At 47.2% G+C, this 25407-nt stretch overlaps 1 protein-coding gene across 2 annotated transcripts in view; it reads left to right on the forward strand.

Moving 5' to 3' along the window:
• The window catches only part of WDFY1 (WD repeat and FYVE domain containing 1), a 75113-nt gene that overhangs the window by 14970 nt on the left and 34736 nt on the right, over positions 1–25407 (forward strand). For both annotated transcript variants that reach the window (XR_005778213.1, XM_040427992.1), the window contains exons 3-6: positions 10746–10819; positions 11783–11837; positions 13285–13435; positions 17604–17716. Coding sequence is in view for 1 of the 2 variants with exons in the window: in XM_040427992.1 (XP_040283926.1) it covers positions 10746–10819; positions 11783–11837; positions 13285–13435; positions 17604–17716 (393 nt within the window). In the remaining variant the exon portion in view is untranslated. The remainder of the gene's footprint in view (positions 1–10745; positions 10820–11782; positions 11838–13284; positions 13436–17603; positions 17717–25407) is intronic.

A 25407-nucleotide genomic window follows, 5' to 3' on the forward strand; every position in this document is an offset into this window, starting at 1 on the left:
CCTTTGCTCCTTAAGTTATAGTAGGCGGTGTCTGCCCTTGTCCTGTGGGAGTCTCCTTCTCCTAGGCTGTAGCACTGACCAATCGAAGCGCACAGCTCACAGCCTGGGAGAAAAAAAACTCCCAGGCTGTGAGCTGTGCGCTGCGATTGGCCAGCGCTGCAGCCTAGGAGAAGGAGACGCCCACAGGAAAAGGGAAGACCCGCCTACTATAACTTAAGGAGCAAAGGTACCAGAGGGCATAACGGGAGAACGGAGCGGCGCCCGGGGATAATAGTAAGTGCAGTGAGATCCCCGGGCGCCGCTCTACATGGCAGCATACTTAGTTCACATAGTTTTTACAAGTGAAAGGTCCTCTTTAAGGTCTTTTTCTCAACTCATGTTGTTATAACATTTTTACTGTGAAGAGGCATGTGATCTCTGCTGAGTCAAATTCCGTTTTGAGAAAAGTAAACCAAGCATCTGTGATAATATCTTATAGGCAGAGAAACTGCCCAATAATCGTACAAAAACTTCTGGAAGAGCATGACATTGTGAATGGATTAATGGAATTTATTTACCAAAAAAATTAAATATATACAGCCTTATTCTACATAATTAAAAAAAACTAATGTTTATTTCATGATGGAATAACCTTTGGATGGTAATATATTTTCCCCAAAAAGCATTTTATATAAAATAAATCCGATTTAAATAAAAAAAAAATCCGATTTTTTTTTTTTTTTTTTTTTAAATCATTGATTTTTATCCACCCTGTTTCACGTCTTAGCCACCCTGATGTTGCTGTACACACACTCCAGTCCAGGCTCGGGTATCTCTCTACCTCCCCAGTTCTTTCTTTTGTAAGGATGATATTGTGGACAAGAATAGGACATGCTGTATCTTTTTTTTTTTTTTTTTTTTTTTTGTGGGGCCGCAGAACACTGTGTGCAGTCCGCATCTTTTGCAGCCCCATTGAAATGAATGGGATGCGGACACCCAAGTATGGCCGTCTGAATGAGCCCTTAGGTTGGCCATGCACATTAGATAAGCTGCTGGGTGAGCTGACCGGCCATCTAATGTGTATGGGGTCCTCTCCATTCTCCCCTGATGTCAGGGGACATAAGGATAGGGCTGTTGACTTTTAACTGCCCATAGGAAATAAACTGATGTCGGGGAATCTTGCAGTGGGTTTTTGCCCTCTCCCCGTTCAAGACCCTTTCTTGCGTGCATGTGTATGGGGGAGAAGAGAGAGCTGCTGAAGGAGCATTCAGGGCCAGCTTTATCAACAAGATGCAGGAAGCTGATCTATAGTCGTATCTATACGGTGGATGTTTGTGGATCTCCACTACTAAAGAGGACCCGTCACCTCTCCCGACAGGTCTGTTTTAGTGACTGTTGTGTTGTGTTATTATAACTATTCTGGAGCATCTGTTTGTATACTAACTGTATGTTGTTCTTTTCCTCTGTTATTCCCACCTGAATTTTATGAACAAATTGCCAACTGGGCGTTACCTGTTTAGGCTGTGTCCCAGCACTGATTGGATAGTATCAGGCTGTGCAGGGACACCTAGTTGGCAATACAGACGCTTCTCATCACTACCACAGCCCCTGGCTCCCTATATGTGGTCTATCTCTGTTTTCCACCTAATTCACGTGCTGGCAGCTCTGCTTCTTTAGATCTGTTCCCTGTGCTTCGCTATTAGATACTGAGCGCAGGGAAGATGGCAAAGAACAGGACTTCCAGCACTTATCGCTGACAGTAGGTATACAGTAACAGAACACACTGTCTGCGCAGAACGCTGCAGCTCTGCTGCGCTCCCTATCTTCCCAGTGTTAAGAGACACACTGGTAGTAAGTGCTATGTAAGCAGTGGCAGTTCTCTTCTTCTCTTGCTTCCTTGTGCACAGTAAGAAAAGTGCAGTGAATGGAGCTAAAGGAGCAGATCTGCCAGCAAATCAGACGGACACAGCAGAGAGAGAGCACATATAGGGAGCCAGGGACTGGGCTTGTGAGAAGAGGCAGGCTGAGAAGCCTGCCTCTGTATGTTACACACTGTTTAGCAATGCTCAGTTAGGCAAGGGCTACACAGCGACACTGGTCGCGGCCAGGATCGCTGAGCAGCGGTGACTCCATGGAAATTAATGGGATCGCCGCAGCAGTTGCAAGAAATACAACACTGCTGGATTTCTTGCTGCTGCCGCAGCGATCCCGTTCATGTCTATGGGATCACCGCTGCTCAGCGATCCTGGCTGCAACAGGTGTCCAGGTGTACTAGTGTAGCCCTTGCCTTAGACTTTATACCTTGTTTTCTAGTAAAAAGATATACATTTCCCTGTGTACTACAAAAATGCTTATGACCACTATCCCTACACAGCATTAAAAATAACCTGAAATGATCGTTACACTAGCATTTGATACAGAATGTATATTAGAAAATTGTACAACATATCATACAATGAATATGCTTTGAGAAACCGAGGGACTTTTAGGGTCCTTTCATATGACTGTCCATTATGCAGATCCACAAAACACGGACAGTGGGCGTGTGCACCCCACATTGTGGTGCGGGTCCCTTGAAGTCATGTTGCAGACAAAGAGAGGGCATGCCCTATCTTTTGCAGCGCAGTCACACACACCTGGAAGTACAGGGAAGGGCTTCTACGTACTTCCGAGTCTGTGCAGCCGCGCCGCCAAAGGTAGGAGTTTTTAAGGGGAAGGGGGCTTCACGACACCTGCAGAATATACTATAACTTTTGCCACAAAGTGGTGTACATTATAGCTGAAGTGTATGGCAGCCTGTATTTGGTGCACGACATGGCAGAGATGCATCTGCCTCTTAATAAATTAAGTGCATCTCACGCCAGTGCAGGGAGATCAAGACTGGTGTATGGGTACTCCAGTTTCGATAAATGTCCCCCACTGTTTCTTCTAATAGATTACACATGAAGAGCGTATGGCCGCAAGTGTAACACTTACTGATTGATGGCAGGATAGGGGCTTGGAAATACGTCACAGTGAATTGGTAGTGCTGGGTCAATAAGGCAGACACTCCTGTTTGTGTCTTGTTCCATTGTTACACACTTGTAAATGAAATCCTGTGTATTCAGTGTTGCTGCCCGACAATGAAGAATAACATGGCGTTGGGCCTCTGTCACGTGAGCGAGTTGTGAACGGACCGCATCAGGACTGAATCCTGACCCGTTCATTTCAGTGGGTCTGTGTACATGAGCGTCGTTGATCACTGATCACCTCTCCGTTCAGGATTTCATGCAGCTCTGGCTCCTTAGAAGTGAACGGGGCTTTGCGTGAAAATAGAAAGGCGTCCGGATCCAATGTGTTTATCACTGATGGTTGCCGGGAGATGTGGTGTTCATAATATATTTTTTTTCTTCATGTGGGTAAAAAATGTAAAAAACTGCATCTGTATGGAAGAAACTGAAACTGTCGGGATAATTATAGGCGTTTGCAGAACGCAATCGCCCCAGTTCTTCCCTGAACAGACCCTGACTCGTGCTGTAACGCTTATGTGAAATAAGCTTTAGTCAGTTTGTTTCTCCAGCTTGATGTCCGCATGCTTCCGGGGAAAACTGCTGTTACTGAATCAGGAAATGTATGACAAAGAATATTCAAATTAGAGTCTTGTTCTCCCCCCCCCCCCCCCCCCCACTGATGACCTTTCCTCTGGAAAATTCTCTGGATAGGTCATTAGTATCTGATCGGTGCTGTTTGAGAAGGCAGTGGCGCTCGGGGTAGTGCCGCGGCCTTCTGTCAGCTATCCCTACGCCAGTGACGTCATTTGTCAGATGGCCTAGGTGCAGCTCAGCTCCTTTGAAGTGAATGGGGCTAAGCTGCGATACCAAGCACAGCTGCTATACAATGTATGGTGCCTTGCTTGCACCAGAAAATTCTATAAAGGTAGAAAGTAACTAGTATGTACCCCCCCAAACAGTGCCATAAAATAATGCAATTTCTCCAACATTAAAGGGGCTCTGTCAGCATGATCAATTCTATTAAACCAGGCATTCTTGGAGCACTGCTTTGTAACACTCCCTGTGCTCTGCACACTCCCCCTCCCTTAGATTGATAGGGCTAGACATCAGCGTGCTGGGGGCAGAGCTATGTCCTAGAACTGTGTCCTAGCACGTACATATCATATACACAACGTACTGTATCCTTATCACTTTGGGATATGCTTAGAAAGCTAATATCCATATTACTGCTTTATTCACAGGCACAATACATGATTATAAAGACACCAGTGATAGGTGTTAGCTTTCTAAGTAGAATAAACTATTTATCTCTGTGGTAATGCTATAACTTAGTGGTCAGCCTTGCATGTAGAGATCCTCAGTTCAAGTCTCAGCAGAGACTTGTATATCCTTTTTTTTTTTTTTTTTTTTTCCTTTGTATTCTTTTTCACTCATTTAACCCATAATAAAAGGGATATACTAATAAATATTATATAATAATGTAGTAATAAAAGGCTTTACTATATTCAGAATAGTGTTTTTGTTTTTTTCTTTGCTTTTTTATGCTGAGAAACCAAACATCTGTTACTGTTAGTCACAGACACAATATCTTATTATAAAGAAACCAGCAATACATATTGGGTTTCTAGTCATAAAGCACATGATTCTCAATATGATATTATGGATTAAATGAGGGAGAAAGAAATCTGAAAGTCTCTCCCTCGATTCAAACCTGGGTCTCTACATACACGGCTGACCACTTATCACTAAACTAAACTATAGCATTACCACATACAGAAGATTTTTTTTTTTCTATGCTTAGAAAGCTAACACATATTACTGGTGTCTTTTTAGGCTACTTTCACACTCTCGTTTGGTGCGGATCCGTCATGGATCTGCACAGACGGATCCGTTCAAATAATACAACCGTCTGCATCTGTAGAAAAAGAAAAGTTCAGCAGCCCTCACCTGCCCCTCCTTCAGCTGTGAGCACGGATAACCCGAATCAGGTAACGGGCAGCAGTATGCAAAAAGAGGTTTAAAGGAATCCAGCATCTGTTCAGAACGGATCCGTTTGTATTATCTTTAACATAACCAAGACTGATCCGTCTTGACCACCATTGAAAGTCAAAGGGAGACTGATACGTTTTTCTATTGTATCAGAGAAAAAGGATCCGTCCCCATTGACTTACATTGTGTGTCAGAACGGATCAGTTTGGCTCCGTTTCGTCAGATGGACACCAAAACGCTGCAAGCAGCGTTTTGGTGTCCGCCTCCAAAGCGGAATCTAGGTGGACCGGAGGCAAACTGATGCATTCTGAGCGGATCCTTTTCCATTCAGAATGCATTAAGGGCAAAACTGATCTGTTTTGGACTGCTTGTGAGAGCCCTGAACGAATCTCAGAAACGGAAAGCCAAAACGCCAGTGTGAAAGTAGACTTAATCATGTATTGTGCCTGTGAATAAAGCAGTAATATAAATATTAGCTTTCTTAGCATATCTCAATGTGGTAAGGCTACAGTAAATAGTATATATGATATGTACACAACTCTGCCCTCAGCATGCTGATGTCTAGCCCTGTCAATCTAGGGGAGGGGGGGAATGTGCAGAGCACAGGGGATGTTACAAAAGTGGTGCTCCAACGTGCTCATTTGCATATAAATAAGACACAGATATCACTGTTTATTTAATAACTATTTCCCCCCTTAGAGGCTATAACCTGGATCTTTTGATCCCTTTGCCCTATTCACCCTAAAAGAGCTCTATTAGGGTGAATAGGACTTCACACTCTCCCTGCTGCCCTGTGCATAGTACAGGGCAGCAGGTATTGTTTTAATTAATGCTATGGTATTGTTTTAATTAGCACGATGAGCCCTACCAGGCATTATTCCTGGTTTAATGGGGTTGATCATGCTGACAGAGCCTTTTTTAAATAGGGAGAAATTGCACTGTTTGCGGGGTACATACCAGTTACTCTAACTTTATGGAATTTTCTTGTGCTGATCACACTGTTATATTCTTCAGGTTATATGTGGATACCTAATGTGTCTTTTTTTATGTTATTGTTTGTAAGAAAATGTATATTATTCTAAGTAACTGCATGTTTCTATATTTTATGAACATTTTATTTAAAAAAATGTTGTACTAATGTTTATTTTAAACATATAATGTATCATGTATACTAATACATGATCTTGCTTAACAGCAGGCTGAGTGTATAGACAGCCCTGGGGACCTTTCTAGGTCCCCACAGCTCACTATACAGGGGTTCTCAGCCCCTGACCACATCACTGGCAAACCTAGTGACCTAGTTGAAGGAGGTGAGCCTCCTTGTCCCATGTCATGGCAGCTTCTGAACCCGGGGATCAAAGGGTTGAATGACAGGAGCTAGATACCCAAGCACCCCCTCTAGGGCTGCACTACACACCTGTGCAGGGCTTATTCTGCGGCACGATAAAAACGCAGCACTGTAGAAAAACCCCTTAAAAACTAAGTACACTTTTGAGTGCTTTTTATTTTAATTTTTTTTATAGTTGCATTGTACTCTTTTTGAGCTAAAAATCCTTGTTTGTTTTTTTTGGGTCTTTTTATTAACCACTTCCCATCTGGGCCCTTTGCCCCCTTCCTGACCAGGCCAAATTTTGCAAAACGGACATATCTCACTTTATGTGGTAATAACTTTGGAACGCCTTTATTTATCCAAGTCATTCAGAGATTGTTTTCTCGTGACACATTGTACTTCATGATAGTCATAAATTTGAGTCAAAATATTTCACCTTTATTTATGAAAAAATCCCAAATTTACCCAAAAATGTAAAAAAAATCGCAATTTTCTAAATTTCAATTTCTCTGCTTTTAAAACAGAAAGTGATACCTCATAAAATATTTATTATTTAACATTCCCCATATGTCTACTTTATGTTGGCATCATTTTGGAAATGTCATTTTATTTTTTTAGGACGTTAGAAGGCTTAGAAGTTTAGAAGCAATTCTTCAAATTTTTAAGAAAATTGCCAAAACCCACTTTATAAGGACCAGTTCAGGTCTGAAGTCACTTTGTGGGGCCTACATAGTGGATACCCCCATAAATGACCCCATTGTAGAAACTACACCCCTCAAGGTATTCAAAACCGATTTTACAAACTTTGTTAACCCTTTAGGCGTTCCACAAGAATTAAAGGAAAATGGAGATCAAATTTTTAAATTTCACTTTTTTGGCAGATTTTCCATTTTAATCAATTTTTTTCTCTAACACATCGATGGTTAACAGCCAAACAAAACTCAATATTTATTACCCAGATTCTGCGGTTTACAGAAACACCCCACATGTGGTCGTAAACTGCTGTATGGGCACACGGCAGGGCGCAGAAGGAAAGGAACTCCACATGGTTTTTAGATGCCATGTCCCATTTGAAGCCCCCTGATGCACCCTTACAGTAGAAACTCCCAAGAAGTGACCCCATTTTGGAAACTAGGGGATAAGGTGCCAGTTTTATTAGTACTATTTTTGGGTACATATGATTTTTTGATCATTCAATATAACACTTTATGGGGCAAGGTGACCAAAAAATTGGTTGTTTTAGCACAGTTTCTATTTATTTATTTTTACAGCGTTCACCTTAGGGGTTCAGTCAAGTGACATTTTTATAGAGCAGATTGTTACGGACGTAGCGATACCTAATATGTATACTTTTTCTCATTTATTAAAGTTTTACACAATAATAGCATTTTTGAAACCAAAAAATTATGTTTTAATGTGTCCATGTTCTGAGAGCTATAGTTTTTTTATTTTTTGAGAGATTTTCTTATGTAGGGGCTCATTTTTTGCGGGATGAGGTGACGGTTTTATTGGTACCATTTTGTGGGACATACGCGTTTTTGATCACTTGGTGTTGCACCTTTTGTGATGCAAGGTGACAAAAATTGCTTGTTTTGACACAGTTTTTTTTTTTTTTTTTTTACGGTGTTCACCCGAGGGGTTAGGTCATATGATATTTTTATAGAGCTGGTTTTTACGGACGCGGCAATACCTAATATGTATACTTTTTTTTATTTGTTTCACTTTAACACAATAATAGCATTTTTGAAACCAAAAAAATTATGTTTTAGTGTCTCCATGTTCTAAGAGCTATAGTTTTTTTATTTTTTGAGAGATTTTCTTATGTAGGGGCTCATTTTTTGCGGGATGAGGTGACGGTTTTATTGGTACCATTTTGTGGGACATACGCGTTTTTGATCACTTGGTGTTGCACCTTTTGTGATGCAAGGTGACAAAAATTGCTTGTTTTGACACAGTTTTTTTTATTTATTTTTTACGGTGTTCATCCGAGGGGTTAGGTCATGTGATATTTTTATAGAGCTGGTTTTTACGGACGCGGCAATACTAAATATGTCTATTTTACTTTATTTTTTCTATTTTAATTTTTTTTTTTTTATTCCTAACTTGGGAACTTTTTTTTTTTTTTACATGTGAAACTTTATTTTATTTTTTCAACCCTTTATTTTTTTTATTTTTTTTTACACTTTTCGTCCCCCATAAGGTCATACAAGACCTCTGGGGGACATTTACTTCACTTTTTCTTTTTTTTTTCACAGTTGATTTCTCCTGTAACTGGGGCTGACATAGTAGCCCCAGTTACAGGACAAATGCACCCCTATAGAGGCTGTACAGCAGCAATCCAGCGCTGTACAGCCTCACAGCAGGGCTGATCGAGGTCTCTGAGAGACCTCACACAGCTCCTGCACTCTCCGGTCCCGGCGGTCACATGACCGCCGGGCCGGAACAGGAAGCGCACAGCGCTTCCTGCTCTGCAGACACAGCGCTCGGTGAGCGCTGTGTCTGCAGCGATCGTGAAGGCAGGGACACCTGGGCACTGTCCCTGCCTTGTCTTAGGGTTGCCCTGCTGTCACTGACAGCGGGCAACCCGATCAGCAGCTGCACGATTAGCGTGCAGCTGCTATTTCTGACAGGACGTTTTAAAACGTGCTGTCAGAAATAGACGTCCACCCATAGGACGTTTATATCCTATGGGCGGACGTGAGGCGGTTAAAAAATGTTGAACCATTTTCTCTTTGCAGCCTTGAGATTCTTTAGTAGCAGACTCTGAAATCTTACTCTGTTCTGTCAGGCAGCTCAGCAGATGGCTCCTTATCTCTGACCTCCTAAACACTCTTTATACAGTAGCTCAATTCCTATCTTACTGAGAAGAATGTGTCCTAAATACTAGGGATGTACCGATACCAGTATCGGGACCGATACCGGACATTTGCACGAGTACATGTACTCGTGCAAATGTCCCCGATACCACTGTCGATACCTGTGCGCCTTCTAAATGTGTCTGTGTCCGTCCGCGGGCCCTGCATCTCGCACAGCAAATACAGCTTCAGAGGCAGCAGCAGGCAGTGTAATAGGAGCCTACAGTGGAAGCTAGCCCCGCCCCTCCCCACCCTCCAACCAATCAGGCAACCAGCACTGACTCACAGCACAGGGGGAGTCGTGCAGGGACTCTGAGAATCGTCTGAGAGTTTATTAGTTATGAGTCGGAGACAGTGTCACAGAGTCCCTGCCAGGCTTCCTTCTCTGCGGCTCCCTGTAAGTCCGTCCGGGGGGAAGGGGGGGGGGGGGGGGCATTATTAGCATAGCATGTAGCGGAGCTGTGTGTGTACAGGGTGCATGTAGCAGAGCAGGAAGTCTGGCAGGGACTCGGTGACACAGTCTGACTCATTCGATTCTTTTAACTAATAAACTCTCAGACGATTCTCTGAGTCCCTGAAATAACTATACATTGTAATTACATCACAGTCTGCTCCACTGCATTCACTGCAGCAGAGCTGTGTTTGCCAGGAGCGAGTCCCTCCTGACCTTTGGTTCACTTGAGAGCCGACTCCTTGTGGCTGCCCCCATACAGTGTAACGTCTCCTTGTGGCTGCCCCCATACAGTGTAACGTCTCCTTGTGGCTGCCCCCATACAGTATAACGTCTCCTTGGAATGTTATAGTTCTGTTTTTGGGCCTTTTGGTTGGTCAGTGGTCAGAAAATACATGTGTGTGTATTTTATTGTTAAAATAAGTATCGGTAATTGGTATCGTGAGTACTTAAATAAAAGTATCGGTACTCGTACTCAGTCTTAAAAAAATGGTATCGGGACATCCCTACTAAATACATTTTTATGACCTTTTTAGTAATTTAGAGGGTTATTAGATGACCGTTAGAAAGTGAAAGTAGGATTCAGTTAACTCTTTGTGACAGAACGGCAATTTTTTTTATTTATTTTTTTATAAAGACCAATTAAAAAAATTATTTTAGCCCAAAAAGAATACAAAAAAAAAAATTGCCTCCCAAAGGTGTACATAGCCTTTAAACGTGTTGTCCAGGATTTTTCTATTGATGGCCTATCCTGATGGCACCCTTGCCTCTTCCTAGGCCAGTGACATCACATTCATTGGTCACGTGAACAGTGCAAAGCTCAGTCCCATTCAAGTGAAAGGGTCTGGGCTGCAATTCCAAGCCTCTGTACAATGGATGTCGCTGTGCTTGGTAAGCATTAAGGAAGTTGCATCACTCACCAGAGCGCTGCAGCCCCTTCATACATTGGTGGGGTCGGTACCCGAACGATTAGATATTGTTGACCTGTTGTGAGGATGGGCCATCAGTATCAAAATCCTGAACAGCCCCTTTAATGACCACCACAATATAATGTTGGATTTGCTGCTAGATTTGTGCACTCAAGAAAACCTTTTTGTGTATCCTCGGGTGAGTTTATTATCCTCTGACATTTCCATCTTGTGTTATTGCAGCGCCTTGCTCCGCTCTGAGATACCACCATGAGAGCAGAAAGATTTTTGTGGGGCAAGATAGTGGCGCTATTGTGGTAAGTATGGATTGCATCTTTTTTGCCACAGAAATTAAGAAGCAGAGCTGCAGCCGTAATGTGGTATTACCCGTAACTGTCTGTGTGAGGGAAACTAGAGAAGGAGGAAGATTGCAAGTGATGGATTGCCCATGGGTGTGCATAAGCCGTAATAGGACCAGATCAGACAACCTCCTTTAAAGAGTCACTCCCAGAAATCTTTGCTATGTGCTGGTATAATTGTTTAACAAGCTTACATATGGATCTATTGATGTTACTATCATGTGACCCCCGATGAGGCCCGCTGAATCCCATAGCGGCTGCTGTGTGGACAGGAAGTCACTTTCTTTATTCATTCTTAGGAGACTGACATTATGTACTTTTTATGTGTTTAGGATTCATTAAGGGCTTTACTGACAAAATCTGCACTGTGTGAATAAAACCTTCAACACATTTAGTTTTAAAGACAATTTTAACTATAAAGGAGGAGTTTGCCATCTCCTTTTCATTCTTGACTTCCATTTAGGCTAGCGCTACAGCTCTATGGTGTTGCAAGGTGACATGTGACAGCCGCAAAAAAAAATCCAGACCGGCTGGATTTTGGTTTCATTTTGTGTGTGGCATTCACTCCACTGACTTTAACTATAAGTCGCCAGCAACTTGGCTGTGTTTTGACAGCCAAATCGCAGCTCCAAGATAGCTGCGCGACAGCAAGTTGCAGACAAGTCGCACATATTTTTGTGTCGCATGACTTTTCTGACAGTGGCTGTTGTGCAACACGTCGCTGTGTAGCCCTTTCTTATTTCCTTAACTACCTCCAGTCTTCCTTACATCTGATATATACATGGCAGATATAGTCCGATATTTGATTGTAACCTGCTTTGGATGTTTCCTATATGTTCCATATTGCTATTTTAAATTGTAATGCCTTGTTTTCCAAAATACAAAAAAATAATAATACTTTTTTATGTATTTATCGGGCAGGAGTTTTTGGTCTCTGACGACTTTAACAAAATGAACTTCGTGAAGACTTATCCAGGTAATGACTCTGTTCTGCTTGCTGAAACATTACTAAGTATTCATCTGCAAAGATATTGGTACAAAAGCAATTAATTTAGTGTAAGTTGCTAGCAGTTTTTCTTTTGTGATTATGTAAGTCAAGGCTCTGTATAGTTGTATGTACTAGGGTTGTTTCGGGTATCGAATTTCAATACCCATTCGATACTTTCGTCCGGTATCGACCTCGATACCAGGATTCGACATTTTTCGATACTAGGATGCGCTTCAGCGCGAGCCATGTTCCCTCAGCACCACATAGGAGAAGGAGTCACCCTCTCCCTCCCCCTGTGCCGCCGCTGCCACCAATGAGGAGAGAGAAGGGCACCAATGAAAGTTAACGTTTAATACAGATACAGGAGGCTGGGTGCAGAATCACATAGCCGTCGCCCAGCCTCTATGAAAGGAAGCTGCGATCAGCATCGGTTAACCCCGGGGGTTAACTGCCGCTGATCGCAGCTTCCTGTCATGGAGGCTGGGTGACAGCTATGTGATTCTGCTGCTCACACCCAGCCTCCTGTATTAAACTTTAATTATCATTGGTGGCGCAGTGTGCCCACCCTCCTCCCCAGTATTAAATCATTGGTGGCGCAGGGCGCCCCCACAGTATTAAACTCATTGGTGGCAGTGGCCACAGGGTCCCCTCTTCCCTCCTCCTCATTGGCGGCAGTGGCAGCTTCTGATCGGAGCCCCAGCAGTGTAATCCTGGGGCTCCGATCGGTTACCATGGCAGCCAGGACGCTACTGAAGCCCTGGCTGCCATGGTAAACTCCCTGCTGCTGTGTGTACTATGCACAGGGCAGCAGGGAGAGTGTGAAGTCCTATTCACCCTAATAGAGCTCTGTTAGGGTGATTAGGGCAAAGGGATCAAAAGATCCAGGTTATAGCCTCTAAGGGGGAAATAGTTATTAAATAAACAGTAAAAACAAAAAAGAAATAAAGTAAAAAAAAAAAAAAAACACAAATATTAAGTATAAATCGCCCCCTTTCCCAATTTCACATATAAAATATGTAAATAAACATTATATATCTCCACATCCAAAAAGTCCAAACTAAAATATAAAAAAAATCTATGCGGTGAACGCCGTAACAGAATAAAAATAAAGACTGCACGATTCGCCTTTTTTTAATTTTAATTTATTTTTTTTTATTTTATTTTTTTTATTTTTTATTTTTTTTTATTCACCTTGTCCCCCCAAGAAATAGGATAGGACTGTTCGATTATGGGCCGAACGTTCCATGAAATGCGGAACGCACGCAGCTTTTTTTGGTGTTTTTAATTTATTCGCGTGGTATCGAGTATTGCAATACTTTTTTATGGTATTGAAACCGAATCAAAATTTTGGTATCGAAACAGCCCTATTGTATCTCGTAGGTGTATTATAACCAGTTCCACTGACTAAATCATTACTTGTGCTTACCCCGGACAGCTCATCAAAATCGCGTTGCAGAGATTGTCTTCTCCCCCGATCCTGAATGGGTCATCAGCATCGGGCATGATAAGTTTCTCATCTGGATGTGCACCCAGAGCGGGTCCCTGGTGGGGCGGCATGCGTTCACTTCCTGGGCGTCCTGCCTCCAGTATCCTTTGTACAGATGTTGTTTTATGTGTGAATGTGCAGATGCTGACATTATAGAGAGCCACTGGTTATCCAGGATTGTAAAAATAGTCATTACTTTTATTATTACTATTATCATTATTATTATTAGAATAGTGCTCTTGCTCATAGGCTTGGTAATACAGCTGAGCCTCACTCATTGAATACTGCAATACCAGACACCATCCAAGAGGGTTTTTTTTTTTTTTTCCTTTGGGTGGGGGGGGTGGCGGCGGCTATTCCGAACAACCTCTTTAAGGCTGACGTCCGTGTACATTCCATATTTTGCAGAACGGAACAGCTGGCCCCTAATAGAACAGTCCTATCCTTGTCCGTAATGCGGACAATAATAGGACATGTTCTATTTTTTTGCAGAACGGTCATACAGAAACAGAATGCACAGGGAGTAACTCCCGTGTGGTTTTTTTTTTTTGCGGACCCATTGAAATGACTGGTTCCACATACGGAACAGAAAAAACAGAACGGACATGGAAAGAAAATACATTTGTGTGCATAAGCCCTAAATATGCAGTGCAATCAGTCTTGGGGTGGGTTCACACACAGGTTTTTGTGGCATGGAGTGTGAGATTGGCGCAAGTAGCTTTTATAATGATATTTACAAGTAGTTGTCCTTCTGGGGTTGTAAGTGCCTCCTACTGACTTAGGCTACTTTCACACTCGCGTTTAGTGCGGAGCCGTCATGAATCTGCACAGATGGATCCGTTCAAATAATACAAACGTCTGGATCCATTATGAACGGATCCGTTTGTATTATCTGTAACATAGCCAAGACGGATCCGTCTTGAACACCATTGAATCCGTCCCCATTGACTTACATTGTGTGTCAGAACGGATCCGTTTTGGTGTCCGCCTCCAAAGCGGAATAGAGACGGAACGGAGGCAAACTGATGCATTCTGAGCGGATCCTTTTCCATTCAGAATGCATTAGGGCCAAACTGATCCATTTTGGACCGCTTGTGAGAGCCCTGAACAGATCTCAAAAACGGAAAGCCAAAAATGTGAAAGTGGCCTTAGTCATTTATGACACTGGTTATCTTGTGCTGTAAGTTAAAGAAGCACTCCCACAAAATTTCTCATTCTCTGACCTGTTTGAAAGGTAAATGATGTGATCTGTAGTGAATTTAATCCTCTTACCAGTGTCTGTATTTGTGAGTTATAACCTCCCTTCTGATCCTCAGCTGTGCCATGTGATCAGCAATCAGACTCTCCAAATAACACAGCATTTTATGTGTGGACAGGAATCCAGTTTCTCTATGTATTCCTATGGGAGCCTCAATGTCAGTCTCATAGGAATCAATAGAGAAGTAACTGACTTCCTGTCCTGTGTCAGTTGGAGATCGGAGAGTTGGTCACATGACACAGCTAAAAATTAAAAGGCGAGGGATAGCTCACAAATCTAGTCACTGGTGAGCAGATTACCTTCACTACAGATTACATCATGTACCTTTCCAGCAGGTCAGAGAATACAACAGTTTGTGGGAGTGCTTCTTTAATCTTTTCTGTGCCTTGAAATCTTCCTCTTACAGGTATTGCACCACTCTTCCTGTCTTTCATGGTTCTCTCTAGCAGTTTCTTGAGCTTTCTTCTCATTGCTACCAAGTAAGATGCACCATTTTCCTCCAGAATTGTGTTGCATTGCTGAAGGTATTGAAATAACATATGATGATTTTTTGAATGCTAAACTCTGCACGCACATTCCGGCTTTGATGCTTGCAGGGCTGAAATTTGCTGTACGCATGCACAGCACAAATGATGATTGCACGTGACGGTGCATGTGCAAGAACACAGGGCCAGGTGAGGTGAAATGACATCTCCACAGCCTGGCCCTTTCGATCAAAGCTGGGAGGGCGGGGCTAGGAGGAATGACGCAGAGGCTTTTTGGTGCGCTGTGGGCAACATTGACGCCCCTGTTGCACCAAACGGTTCATTTGCATGTTTGAAAAACTGGAATAATCCTGGAATGGAGTCACTAATGTGGATGGGGATAAAAACATTTTTATTCAGGTTGGAAAGACCTATAGAATAGGGAGGCTGTGGTGACGGGCTCCCTTTAATGTCTTTGTATTTATGGTGGGCCATCCAGGACCCCTAAGCCCTCATCATAGAATATTTAGTTGGCTGTCTGAACTAACCCAACAAATAAAGATGTGGCCAATAAAATGATGCGTGTGGAAAATGGCTAAACTGTGTCTGGTCCTGGACTGAAGTTACCCTGTTCCTGAACTGGTTAAGAAAATACCTTGGTAGCAATTTCCTCATGTACATGTATCCCCTCCAGTCTGTTTCATTATGAATAGAAATGACCTGGGCAACAGAGGACGGCGGCTGCAGGGAGCTGCTTGCATAACTCTCAGGACTTCAATGGTAAGGGCTTCAAGCAAGCATGGCCTCCTCCCGTTTAAAGTGTATGGAGAATGTGGTGGTAACATCTCCTGTGGAGATGCCATAAATGCTTTAAAGGAGTTTTCTGGAATTTTAATAGCTGACCAACACCCCGCACCGCTGCTGATCAGCGGCTTCAGAGTATCTCCAGAACCACACAGCTCTGTCCGTTGTCTAGTGGACTGGGCTGGTTACTGCGGTGCTGCTCCCTATGACGTACTCAGTACACAATGGATGGGGCTGGTTACTGCGGTGCTGCTCCCTATGAAGTGCTCAGTACACAATGGATGGAGCTGGTTACTGCGGTGCTGCTCCCAATGAAGTACTCAGTACACAATGGATGGAGCTGGTTACTGCGGTGCTGCTCCCAATGAAGTACTCAGTACACAATGGATGGAGCTGGTTACTGCGGTGCTGCTCCCAATGAAGTACTCAGTACACAATGGATGGAGCTGGTTACTGCGGTGCTGCTCCCAATGAAGTACTCAGTACACAATGGATGGAGCTGGTTACTGCGGTGCTGCTCCCAATGAAGTACTCAGTACACAATGGATGGAGCTGGTTACTGCGGTGCTGCTCCCAATGAAGTACTCAGTACACAATGGATGGAGCTGGTTACTGCGCTGCTGCTCCCTATGAAGTGTTCAGTACACAATGGATGGGGCTGGTTACTGCGGTGCTGCTCCCTATGAAGTGCTCAGTACACAATGGATGGGGCTGGTTACTGCGGTGCTGCTCCCTATGAAGTGCTCAGTACACAATGGATGGGGCTGGTTACTGCGGTGCTGCTCCCTATGAAGTGCTCAGTACACAATGGATACAGCTGGTTACTGCGGTGCTGCTCTCTATGAAGTGCTCAGTACACAATGGATGGAGCTGGTTACTGCGGTGCTGCTCCCAATGAAGTACTCAGTACACAATGGATGGAGCTGGTTACTGCGGTGCTGCTCCCAATGAAGTACTCAGTACACAATGGATGGAGCTGGTTACTGCGGTGCTGCTCCCTATGAAGTGTTCAGTACACAATGGATGGGGCTGGTTACTGCGGTGCTGCTCCCTATGAAGTGCTCAGTACACAATGGATGGGGCTGGTTACTGCGGTGCTGCTCCCTATGAAGTGCTCAGTACACAATGGATACAGCTAGTTACTGCGGTGCTGCTCCCAATGAAGTGCTCGGTACACAATGGATGGAGCTGGTTACTGCGGTGCTGCTCCCTATGAAGTGCTCAGTACACAATGGATACAGCTAGTTACTGCGGTGCTGCTCCCTATGAAGTGCTCAGTACACAATGGATACAGCTAGTTACTGCTGTGCTGCTCCCTATGAAGTGCTCAGTACACAATGGATGGGGCTGGTTACTGCGGTGCTGCTCCCAATGAAGTGCTCAGTACACAATGGATGGAGCTGGTTACTGCGGTGCTGCTACTCTGAAACAACGGATCGGCAGGAGTGCAGGGTGTCGGTCCCCTGCTGATCAGATATTTTTAAGACCAGCAATATTAAAATTTCAGAAAACCCTTTTAAGATGTCACTCAAACCCATTGGTTTTATCCTGAACAGATCCTGACACAATCCGTATCACTCGTGTGAAAGAGGCCTTACTCTGAAATTTTTGGAAAACGCGGTTCAGGAATAATTATACATATACTATTTGCATAAACTTATTGTGGGGTGGGGGGGTTGCCGTTAGCTCCATTTTGTTACGTGTGACCTGAAGCCAGATGATCCCTAACAACCCTTGTACAGGTATGATGAAGAAACAAGATACGCTTTTGTAGGAGATTTTGCCGGCCAGATTACCCTCTTGAAGTTGGAAAAAGAAAACTGCACTGTCATCTCGACCCTGAAAGGTCATGAAGGTAAGTTCAGACACTGTCCTTTCCTTGGCCTCAAAGCAAATCTGGCAAAGGTAATAACATTTATATTTTGGCCAAAAAGCAGCCGTCTGCCCATTCAGTGGATTTTATACACTGTGGTATGGCCTGATATCCATTGTAAAATCTGCAGGTCGCATGTGGATTTCATCTATTGTATACAACAGAGTTTAAGGGTCTGTCTCACTTCAGCAAATGGCATTTATGTAGATAAAGCTAATACAAGGCACTTACTAATGTATTGTGATTGTCCATATTGCTTCCCTTGTTGGCTTGATTCAATTTCCCTCCATTATACATTGCTCATTTCCATGGTTAAGACCACCCTGTAATCCAGCAGCGGTGGTCGTGCTTACACACTAAAGGAAAAAGTGCTGGACTATGCGGGCTCCCATGGTCCTGGCCACCAGAGAGGCTGGTGCTTTTTCCTCTAGTGTGCAAGGGGGGCCACTGCTACTGGATTGCAGGGTGATTGTAATCCCTGGAAACGATGGAAAAATTAATCAAGCCAGCAAAGGAGGCAATATGGACAATCACAACACATTAGTAAGTGTCTTGTATTAACTTTCTCTACATGATAAATGCCACTTGCTGAAGTGACACAACCCCTCTAAGTCTGTGGCCTTTCTGAATTCTGCACTAAGAAGGCTCTAATGTGATCCCCCTCCCCCCCCACCCATCCCTGTGTCACGGATTGCAACCATTGCACAGTGTAATTGTAGATTTCCAGGTAGAACCGCTAATACACTGTGTGGGCACATAGCCTAGACTTGGCGTTGTCACCATTCATAAAATGTTATTTCTCGCCCATATTCCTTGGGGGACACAGGAAACCATGGGTATAGCTCTGCTCCCTAGGAGGCATGACACTAAGTGAAAGCTGTAAGCCCCTCCTCCATCAGCTATACCCTTCAGCCTGGAGAGAGAGACTGCCAGTTTTTTGCTTAGTGTCCAAGGAGGCAAGACACTCCCTGCTTAGGCAGGGTTGCTTTCCTATAATTTTTTATTTTTTGCGTTATTTGTTGTTTTTAATTCGGTTTTTTTCTACTTGCAGGGACAACAGAGGCGCACTAGACCCCTCTGTTTCTCCCGGGGTTGAGTTGCGCCAGTGCCGGTAATGCCGCACTGCCGCCTCCCCCACAGAAGACAAGGTGGACCAGGGCAGCCTCGCTCCCCTGCGTCCCGCCAGCTCAAGGGTCGCCCGCACGCCAAGTCCCTCCCCCGGCTTCCTGCCACTGCGGTGCCAGTAGCTGAAGGGGCGACCCTGCTGGACGGATTGAGGGTGAAGACAGCGGATGGTGAGAGTGGCTGCTCCAGCCCCCCCCCCCCCTTTTCCTCTCCCTCCCACCGCTGCTACGTCTACGCTTGAAGACTCAAGCGTTTTTTTCCATACATCATCAACCCCCCCCCCCCCCCCCCCCATAGGCATAACTGGGCCGGCAACTTTTACCGGGCATCATTTGGGGGGGACTTCGGTCTTCTCCAGCAGCAGGGCATCAGGGGGACGGCTGTGGGCAGGAGGCCGGGGCCGCTTACTTGGCGCGAACGGCGCCATTTTAGCTTGGCCGGCACTTCATCCTTCTCGGGGGTTAAATCATTTTGCCGCGCGCGCGGCTCTGCCTTCTCCTTCAGCGCGGCAGGGGGGGGCGGAGCTTCCTACATGCGCTCCGCTGCTTCCTGTTTCGTCGGGCTCCACATCTCTAGTGCTGCGTGGAATCCTCTCTGCCGTCCGATCCTGAAGCTCTTCATCTCCGTGCCTGCTGCCACTCCTCCACAGCCTCCTTCAGTCTGCTGCCCTTACTGCTGCCGCTTGCGCTGTCCGCGGGTCTGGTAGGACTGTTAACTCCCTCCGTGCCACCAGTGCTGCTGCCTGGGTGTAATCACTGGGGCCCCCCCCCTTTAAGCGCAACATTTTTTCCACCATGTCAGACCCTTCTGCAGCCGCCAAGCCTTGGTACCATGCCTGTACCGCTTGTAGGGAACCCTTTCCCCGGGGGCAGTCTGATCCGCACTGTCCTGCATGCCGGGCTCCACCGCAGCCTCAGTCGCCCGCTGTGTCGCTCCCTGCTTCCTCTGACCCGCCTGACTGGGCTAGATCCCTGTCCCAGGCCGTGGAAAGCCTCACCCATGTCGTGGGCCGCCTAATAGACAGGCCGCCTACCCCGCAGGATGCCACTCTTACTGTCGCACCCTCCGGGTCCACCGCTTCTGCCGCTGCGGCGGGTTCACCCTCTCTTAGTGACACTTCCCGAGCTAGGCACTCTCAGAAGCGTTTTAGAGTAGAGCGAGCCTCCTCCTCGGAGGCCTCTCTCTCTCCGCCACGCGTGCGCACTCCAGACGGGCCTCTCCTCTCCCAAGGATTCGCCCTCTGAAGGTGAATTGGCGGCTTCGGATTTGGAAATGGACTCGGCCCTGCCGTCCAAGCTAGCCTCAGCGATGGGTCAACTCATCTCTGATATTCGTGACACCTTTAAGGTGCAAGATGACCCCCCTAGCTCTGACGCAGCTAGCGTCTCCTTTATCAGACCCAAGCAGGCCTCCAAAGTCTTTCCAATCCACTCTGATTTCTCCTCCGTGGTGTCTAAGGCTTGGGCTCGCCCGGACGCCCGTTTTGTCAATCCCAAGAAGCTGGATATTTGCTATCCTTTTCCAGCCGATGTTGTGGCCACCTGGTCGTCCCCACCCAAGGTGGACCCCCCTGTGGCCCGTCTGTCAAAGAACACGGCCATCCCTGTTCCCGACGGGTCCTCTCTTCAGTCAGCGGAGGACCGTCGCATGGAGACCCTTTCCAAGGGCATTTTTGCTGCCTCCGGTTCTGCCCTCAGACCGGTTTTTGCTTCTGCCTGGGCAGGTAAAGCAATCTCTGCTTGGGGTGTGCAGCTGGAGCAGGAGTTGGACTCGGACGTCCCCATCCAGGACCTACGTTCCTTGGCCCAGCTTATTGTTCGGGCTGGGAATTTTGTTTGCGAGGCCTCCCTTGATGCGGGAGCCCTTATAGCACGCTCCACCGCCCTGGCCGTTTCCGTCAGGAGGGAACTCTGGCTGAAGGTTTGGAAAGCGGACGCTGCCTCCAAACGTTCCTTGGCGGGGCTACCTTTTGCGGGTTCCCGCCTTTTCGGGGTCCGCCTAGACGAGCTTATTTCGGAGGCCACGGGTGGTAAAAGCACCCATCTTCCTCAACCCCAAGCCAGGGGCGCCCCCCGCGGACGCCCTGGTGCGTCTTGTTTTCGGTCCTCCCGCAGGACCTCTGGGGCTCCTGCCGCTTCGGCCCCTCCCCAGGATAAGCGTAGGAAGCCGTTTTTCCGGGCGCAGCCCTCCTGGCGCAGGCCGCAGGCTGCCCACACACGCAGCAAAGCAGTCCTCTGCCTGAAGGTGCGCCCCCACCCACCCGGGTGGGGGGCCGGCTCCTCCTTTTCAGGGACGTCTGGATGGCTCACGTCTCCGACGCCTGGGCTCTCGAAATTGTGTCTTCTGGATACAAAATCGAATTCGCGTCCTTCCCTCCAGATCGGTTCTTTCGCTCCCGCCCGCCGCGGGACCCGAAAAGCGCGGCCGCGTTCTCCGCGGCTGTTCAAGCCTTACTGGACAGGGGGGTGATTACCCCCGTTCCTCTAGAGGAAAGGTTCCAAGGGTTCTATTCGAACCTCTTTGTAGTTCCCAAGAAGGGAGGTTCGGTGCGGCCCATTTTGGACCTCCAAAAGGCTCAACCGTTTTCTCCTCCTTCAACGGTTCCGGATGGAGTCCCTCCGTTCCGCGGTGGCTTCCCTGGAGCGGGGAGATTTCATGTCTTCCATCGATATACAGGATGCCTACCTCCATGTTCCGGTAGCCCGGTGTCACCATCGCTTCCTCCGATTCGCCGTGGGGGACCTTCACTTCCAATTTGTCGCCCTTCCCTTTGGGCTGGCAACAGTCCCCCGGGTGTTCACCAAGGTCCTGGCCCCGGTTTTGGCCTTACTCTGCTCCAGGGGTGTTTTTCTGCTACCGTACTTGGACGATATCCTCATCAAGGCTCCGTCCCTTTCTCAAGCGGTTGCCAGCGTGGATCTCACTTTAGAGACCCTGGCGAGGTTCGGTTGGGTCATCAACTTCCCCAAGTCCTCCCTTCCCCCCTCCAGACAACTGGTCTTCCTGGGAATGCTTTTAGACACTGGAGCGGCGGAGGTATGTCTTCCCTCGGAAAAACGACTGACCCTCCGTCGGGCGATTCGGGGTCTCCTTCTCCACCGTCGACCGTCCTTCCGCTTCTGCATGCGGGTCTTGGGGCAGATGGTTGCCTGCTTCGAGGCGATCCCATTTGCGCAGTTTCACTCCCGCCCTCTCCAACGGGCGATCCTCTCCTCCTGGGACAAATCGCCGGAGTCTCTGGACCATCCCTTTCGTCTATCGCCTCCGGTGCGGTCATCTCTCCGCTGGTGGTTACAGGCCCCTCTTCTGGGCAAGTCCTTTCTGCCGCTCAACTGGTTGGTGGTTACAACCGATGCCAGTCTCTTGGGCTGGGGAGGCGTGTTTCCTCCCCGATCCGTCCAGGGCATTTGGTCTCCATCGGAGTCCAAACTCTCGATCAATGTCCTGGAGCTGAGAGCGGCCCTTCTGTCTCTGCGACACTGGACTCATCTGCTGAGGGGTCATCCAGTTCGTGTGCAATCGGACAACGCCACGGCCGTGGCGTACATAAACCACCAGGGGGGCACTCGCAGCGATGCGGGAGGTCACCAGCATTCTCCGTTGGGCGGAAGCCCACGTCCCGGCTCTATCTGCAATTTTTATTCCAGGGGTGGACAATTGGGCGGCGGACTTCCTCAGTCGCACCACCGTCGACCCCGGCGAGTGGTCTCTTCACCCGGAGGTGTTCGAGGCCATTTGCCTTCGTTGGGGCATGCCGGACGTGGACCTCATGGCCTCCAAGTTCAATCACAAGGTCCCCGCCTATCTGTCCAGGGCCAGGGATCCGGGAGCTTGCGGAGCCGACGCCCTCGTTCTTCCTTGGCGAGGCTTCGCGCGTCCATACATATTCCCTCCCATCCCACTCCTGCCCAAGGTCCTTCGGAAGATCGCGGCGGAAGGCGTCTCGGTGATTCTGGTCGCTCCGGACTGGCCCCGCCGGTCTTGGTACGCCGACCTCATGCTGCTCCTGGCAGACGCGCCCTGGCCGCTGCCCGCCAGGGAAGATCTTCTCTCTCAGGGACCGATCTTCCACCCGCGTTTAAGGTCCCTACGTTTGACGGCGTGGTTGTTGAGACCACAGTCCTGACACGTAGGGGTTTTTCTGCAGACGTCGTCCGCACCATGATCCGCGCCCGTAAGCCGTCCTCTTCTAGGATCTATTATAGGACCTGGAGGACCTATTTGGGGTTCTGTGCCGATCTGGGGATTCCTCCGCTCCGCTTTTCTCTCCCCACCGTTTTGTCCTTCCTTCAGAGTGGCCTTGCCCAAGGTCTGGGTCTTAGTTCTTTGAAGGGTCAGGTGTCTGCGCTGTCCATTTTGTTTCAGCGCCCACTGGCCCCCCTTGGTCCTGTCAAGACTTTCCTTCAGCGCGTGGCTCACGCGGTTCCTCCGTACCGCCCTGGGACCTGAACCTGGTTCTCTCAGCGCTCCAGGCTTCTCCTTTCGAGCCTCTGCGGACTGTTTCCTTGCGGCTTCTGTCCTGCAAGGTTATTTTCCTTGTAGCCGTCACCTCTCTTCGGAGGGTGTCCGAATTGGCTGCACTCTCCTGTCTGGAACCTTTCCTAGTGTTCCACCAGGACAAGGTGGTTCTTCGTCCGGTCCCTTCCTTCCTTCCTAAGGTGGTCTCCGCCTTTCATCTGAACGAGGACATCGTTCTCCCCTCCTTGTGTCCTTCCCCTTCCCACCCCCGGGAGAGGAAGCTTCATCGCCTGGACGTTGTCAGGGCGCTCAAGGTTTACCTGGAGGTAACCAGCTCTTTCAGGCGTACTGACTCGCTCTTTGTGGTTCCGGAGGGGTCGCGCAGAGGGATGGCGGCGTCCAAAGTTGCTATCGCCCGTTTTGTCAAGATGGCTGTTACTGAGGCTTATCTCGCCGAGGGCAAGGTTCCGCCCCTTGGTGTTACCGCTCACTCCACTAGAGCGGTCGGGGCTTCCTGGGCTCAGAGGAATCGGGCTTCTACGGAGCAGATTTGCAAGGCGGCCACTTGGTCCTCCTTGCACACCTTCACCAAGTTCTACAGGGTGCATACTCATGCGTCGGCTGACGCTGCTTTAGGCCGTCTGGTGTTGCAGGCGGCAGTTGATTGATGCCTCTGGGTGTTTGTCTAGTTTGTTCTGGTCCCTCCCTTCTGGGACTGCTCTGGAACGTCCCATGGTTTCCTGTGTCCCCCAAGGAATATGGGCGAGAAAAGGAGACTTTTGTATAACTTACCAGTAAAGTCTCGTTCTCGCTCTTCCTTGGGGGACACAGCACCCGCCCTTCATTTGGGTTTACAGTTGTGGTTCCGGCTTGGTTGCCCCCGTTGGGGCTTGACAGTTCTTTTTTCCGGTTGGTGGTTATCTTTCACTACTTGGACACGCAACTGGCAGTCTCTCTCTCCAGGCTGAAGGGTATAGCTGATGGAGGAGGGGCTTACAGCTTTCACTTAGTGTCACGCCTCCTAGGGAGCAGAGCTATACCCATGGTTTCCTGTGTCCCCCAAGGAAGAGCGAGAAAGAGACTTTACTGGTAAGTTATACAAAAGTCTCCTTTTCTGTCGTGGATGGTACCATAACATTTTCCTTCAATGCAGAACAAGTGCGGAATACTGTTTCAGGCCTCATCTACATGACCGTATCGGTTTTGTGGTCTGCAAATCACGGATCCCCAAAATACAGATGTAGTGCGTGTGCTCTGCATTTTTTGCGGACCTATTGACTTGAATGGGTCTGTGGTTTGCATTTTGTGGACATACGGTACTTTATCTTTTTTTTGTGGAACGAACATACGTATGTGCAAAGCACATGGATGATCCACATGCTTTCCGCATCCATATATCCATTTTGCAAAAAGATAGAACATGTCCTATACTTGCGCAGTTTTGCGGACTGCAAAATACAAATGGTCGTGTGCATAAGACCTGAAATGGATCTTCTTACCAGGAGATAGAAATCGCTGCTTCTCGAATACTATACATGTTACAACTGGCAGGTGGTGCTAAAAGCTAGGAACCTGTCAGAAGTGGCAACTACAGCTAAAATTATTCTATACAATTTATGTAAGATATAGATATAGATAGATATAGATATATATTTTTTTTCTCGCCCATATTCCTTGGGGGACACAGGAAACCATGGGTATAGCTCTGCTCCCTAGGAGGCGTGACACTAAGTGAAAGCTGTAAGCCCCTCCTCCATCAGCTATACCCTTCAGCCTGGAGAAGAGACTGCCAGTTTTTGCTTAGTGTCCAAGGAGGCAAGACACCCCCTGCTTATGCAGGGTTGTTTTCCTATGATTTTTTATTTTTGCGTTATTTGTTGTTTTTAATTCGGTTTTTTTCTACCTACAGGGACAACAGAGGCGCATTAGACCCCTCTGTTTCTCCCGGGGTTGAGTTGCGCCAGTGCCGGTAATTCCGCACTGCCGCCTCCCCCACAGAAGACAAGGTGGACCAGGGCAGCCTCGCTCCCCTGCGTCCCGCCAGCTCAGGGTCGCCCGCACGCCAAGTCCCTCCCCCGGCTTCCTGCCAC

This window comes from Bufo bufo, chromosome 4 (genome assembly GCF_905171765.1).
Source record: "Bufo bufo chromosome 4, aBufBuf1.1, whole genome shotgun sequence".
In the NCBI taxonomy this organism is placed as follows: domain Eukaryota; kingdom Metazoa; phylum Chordata; class Amphibia; order Anura; family Bufonidae; genus Bufo; species Bufo bufo.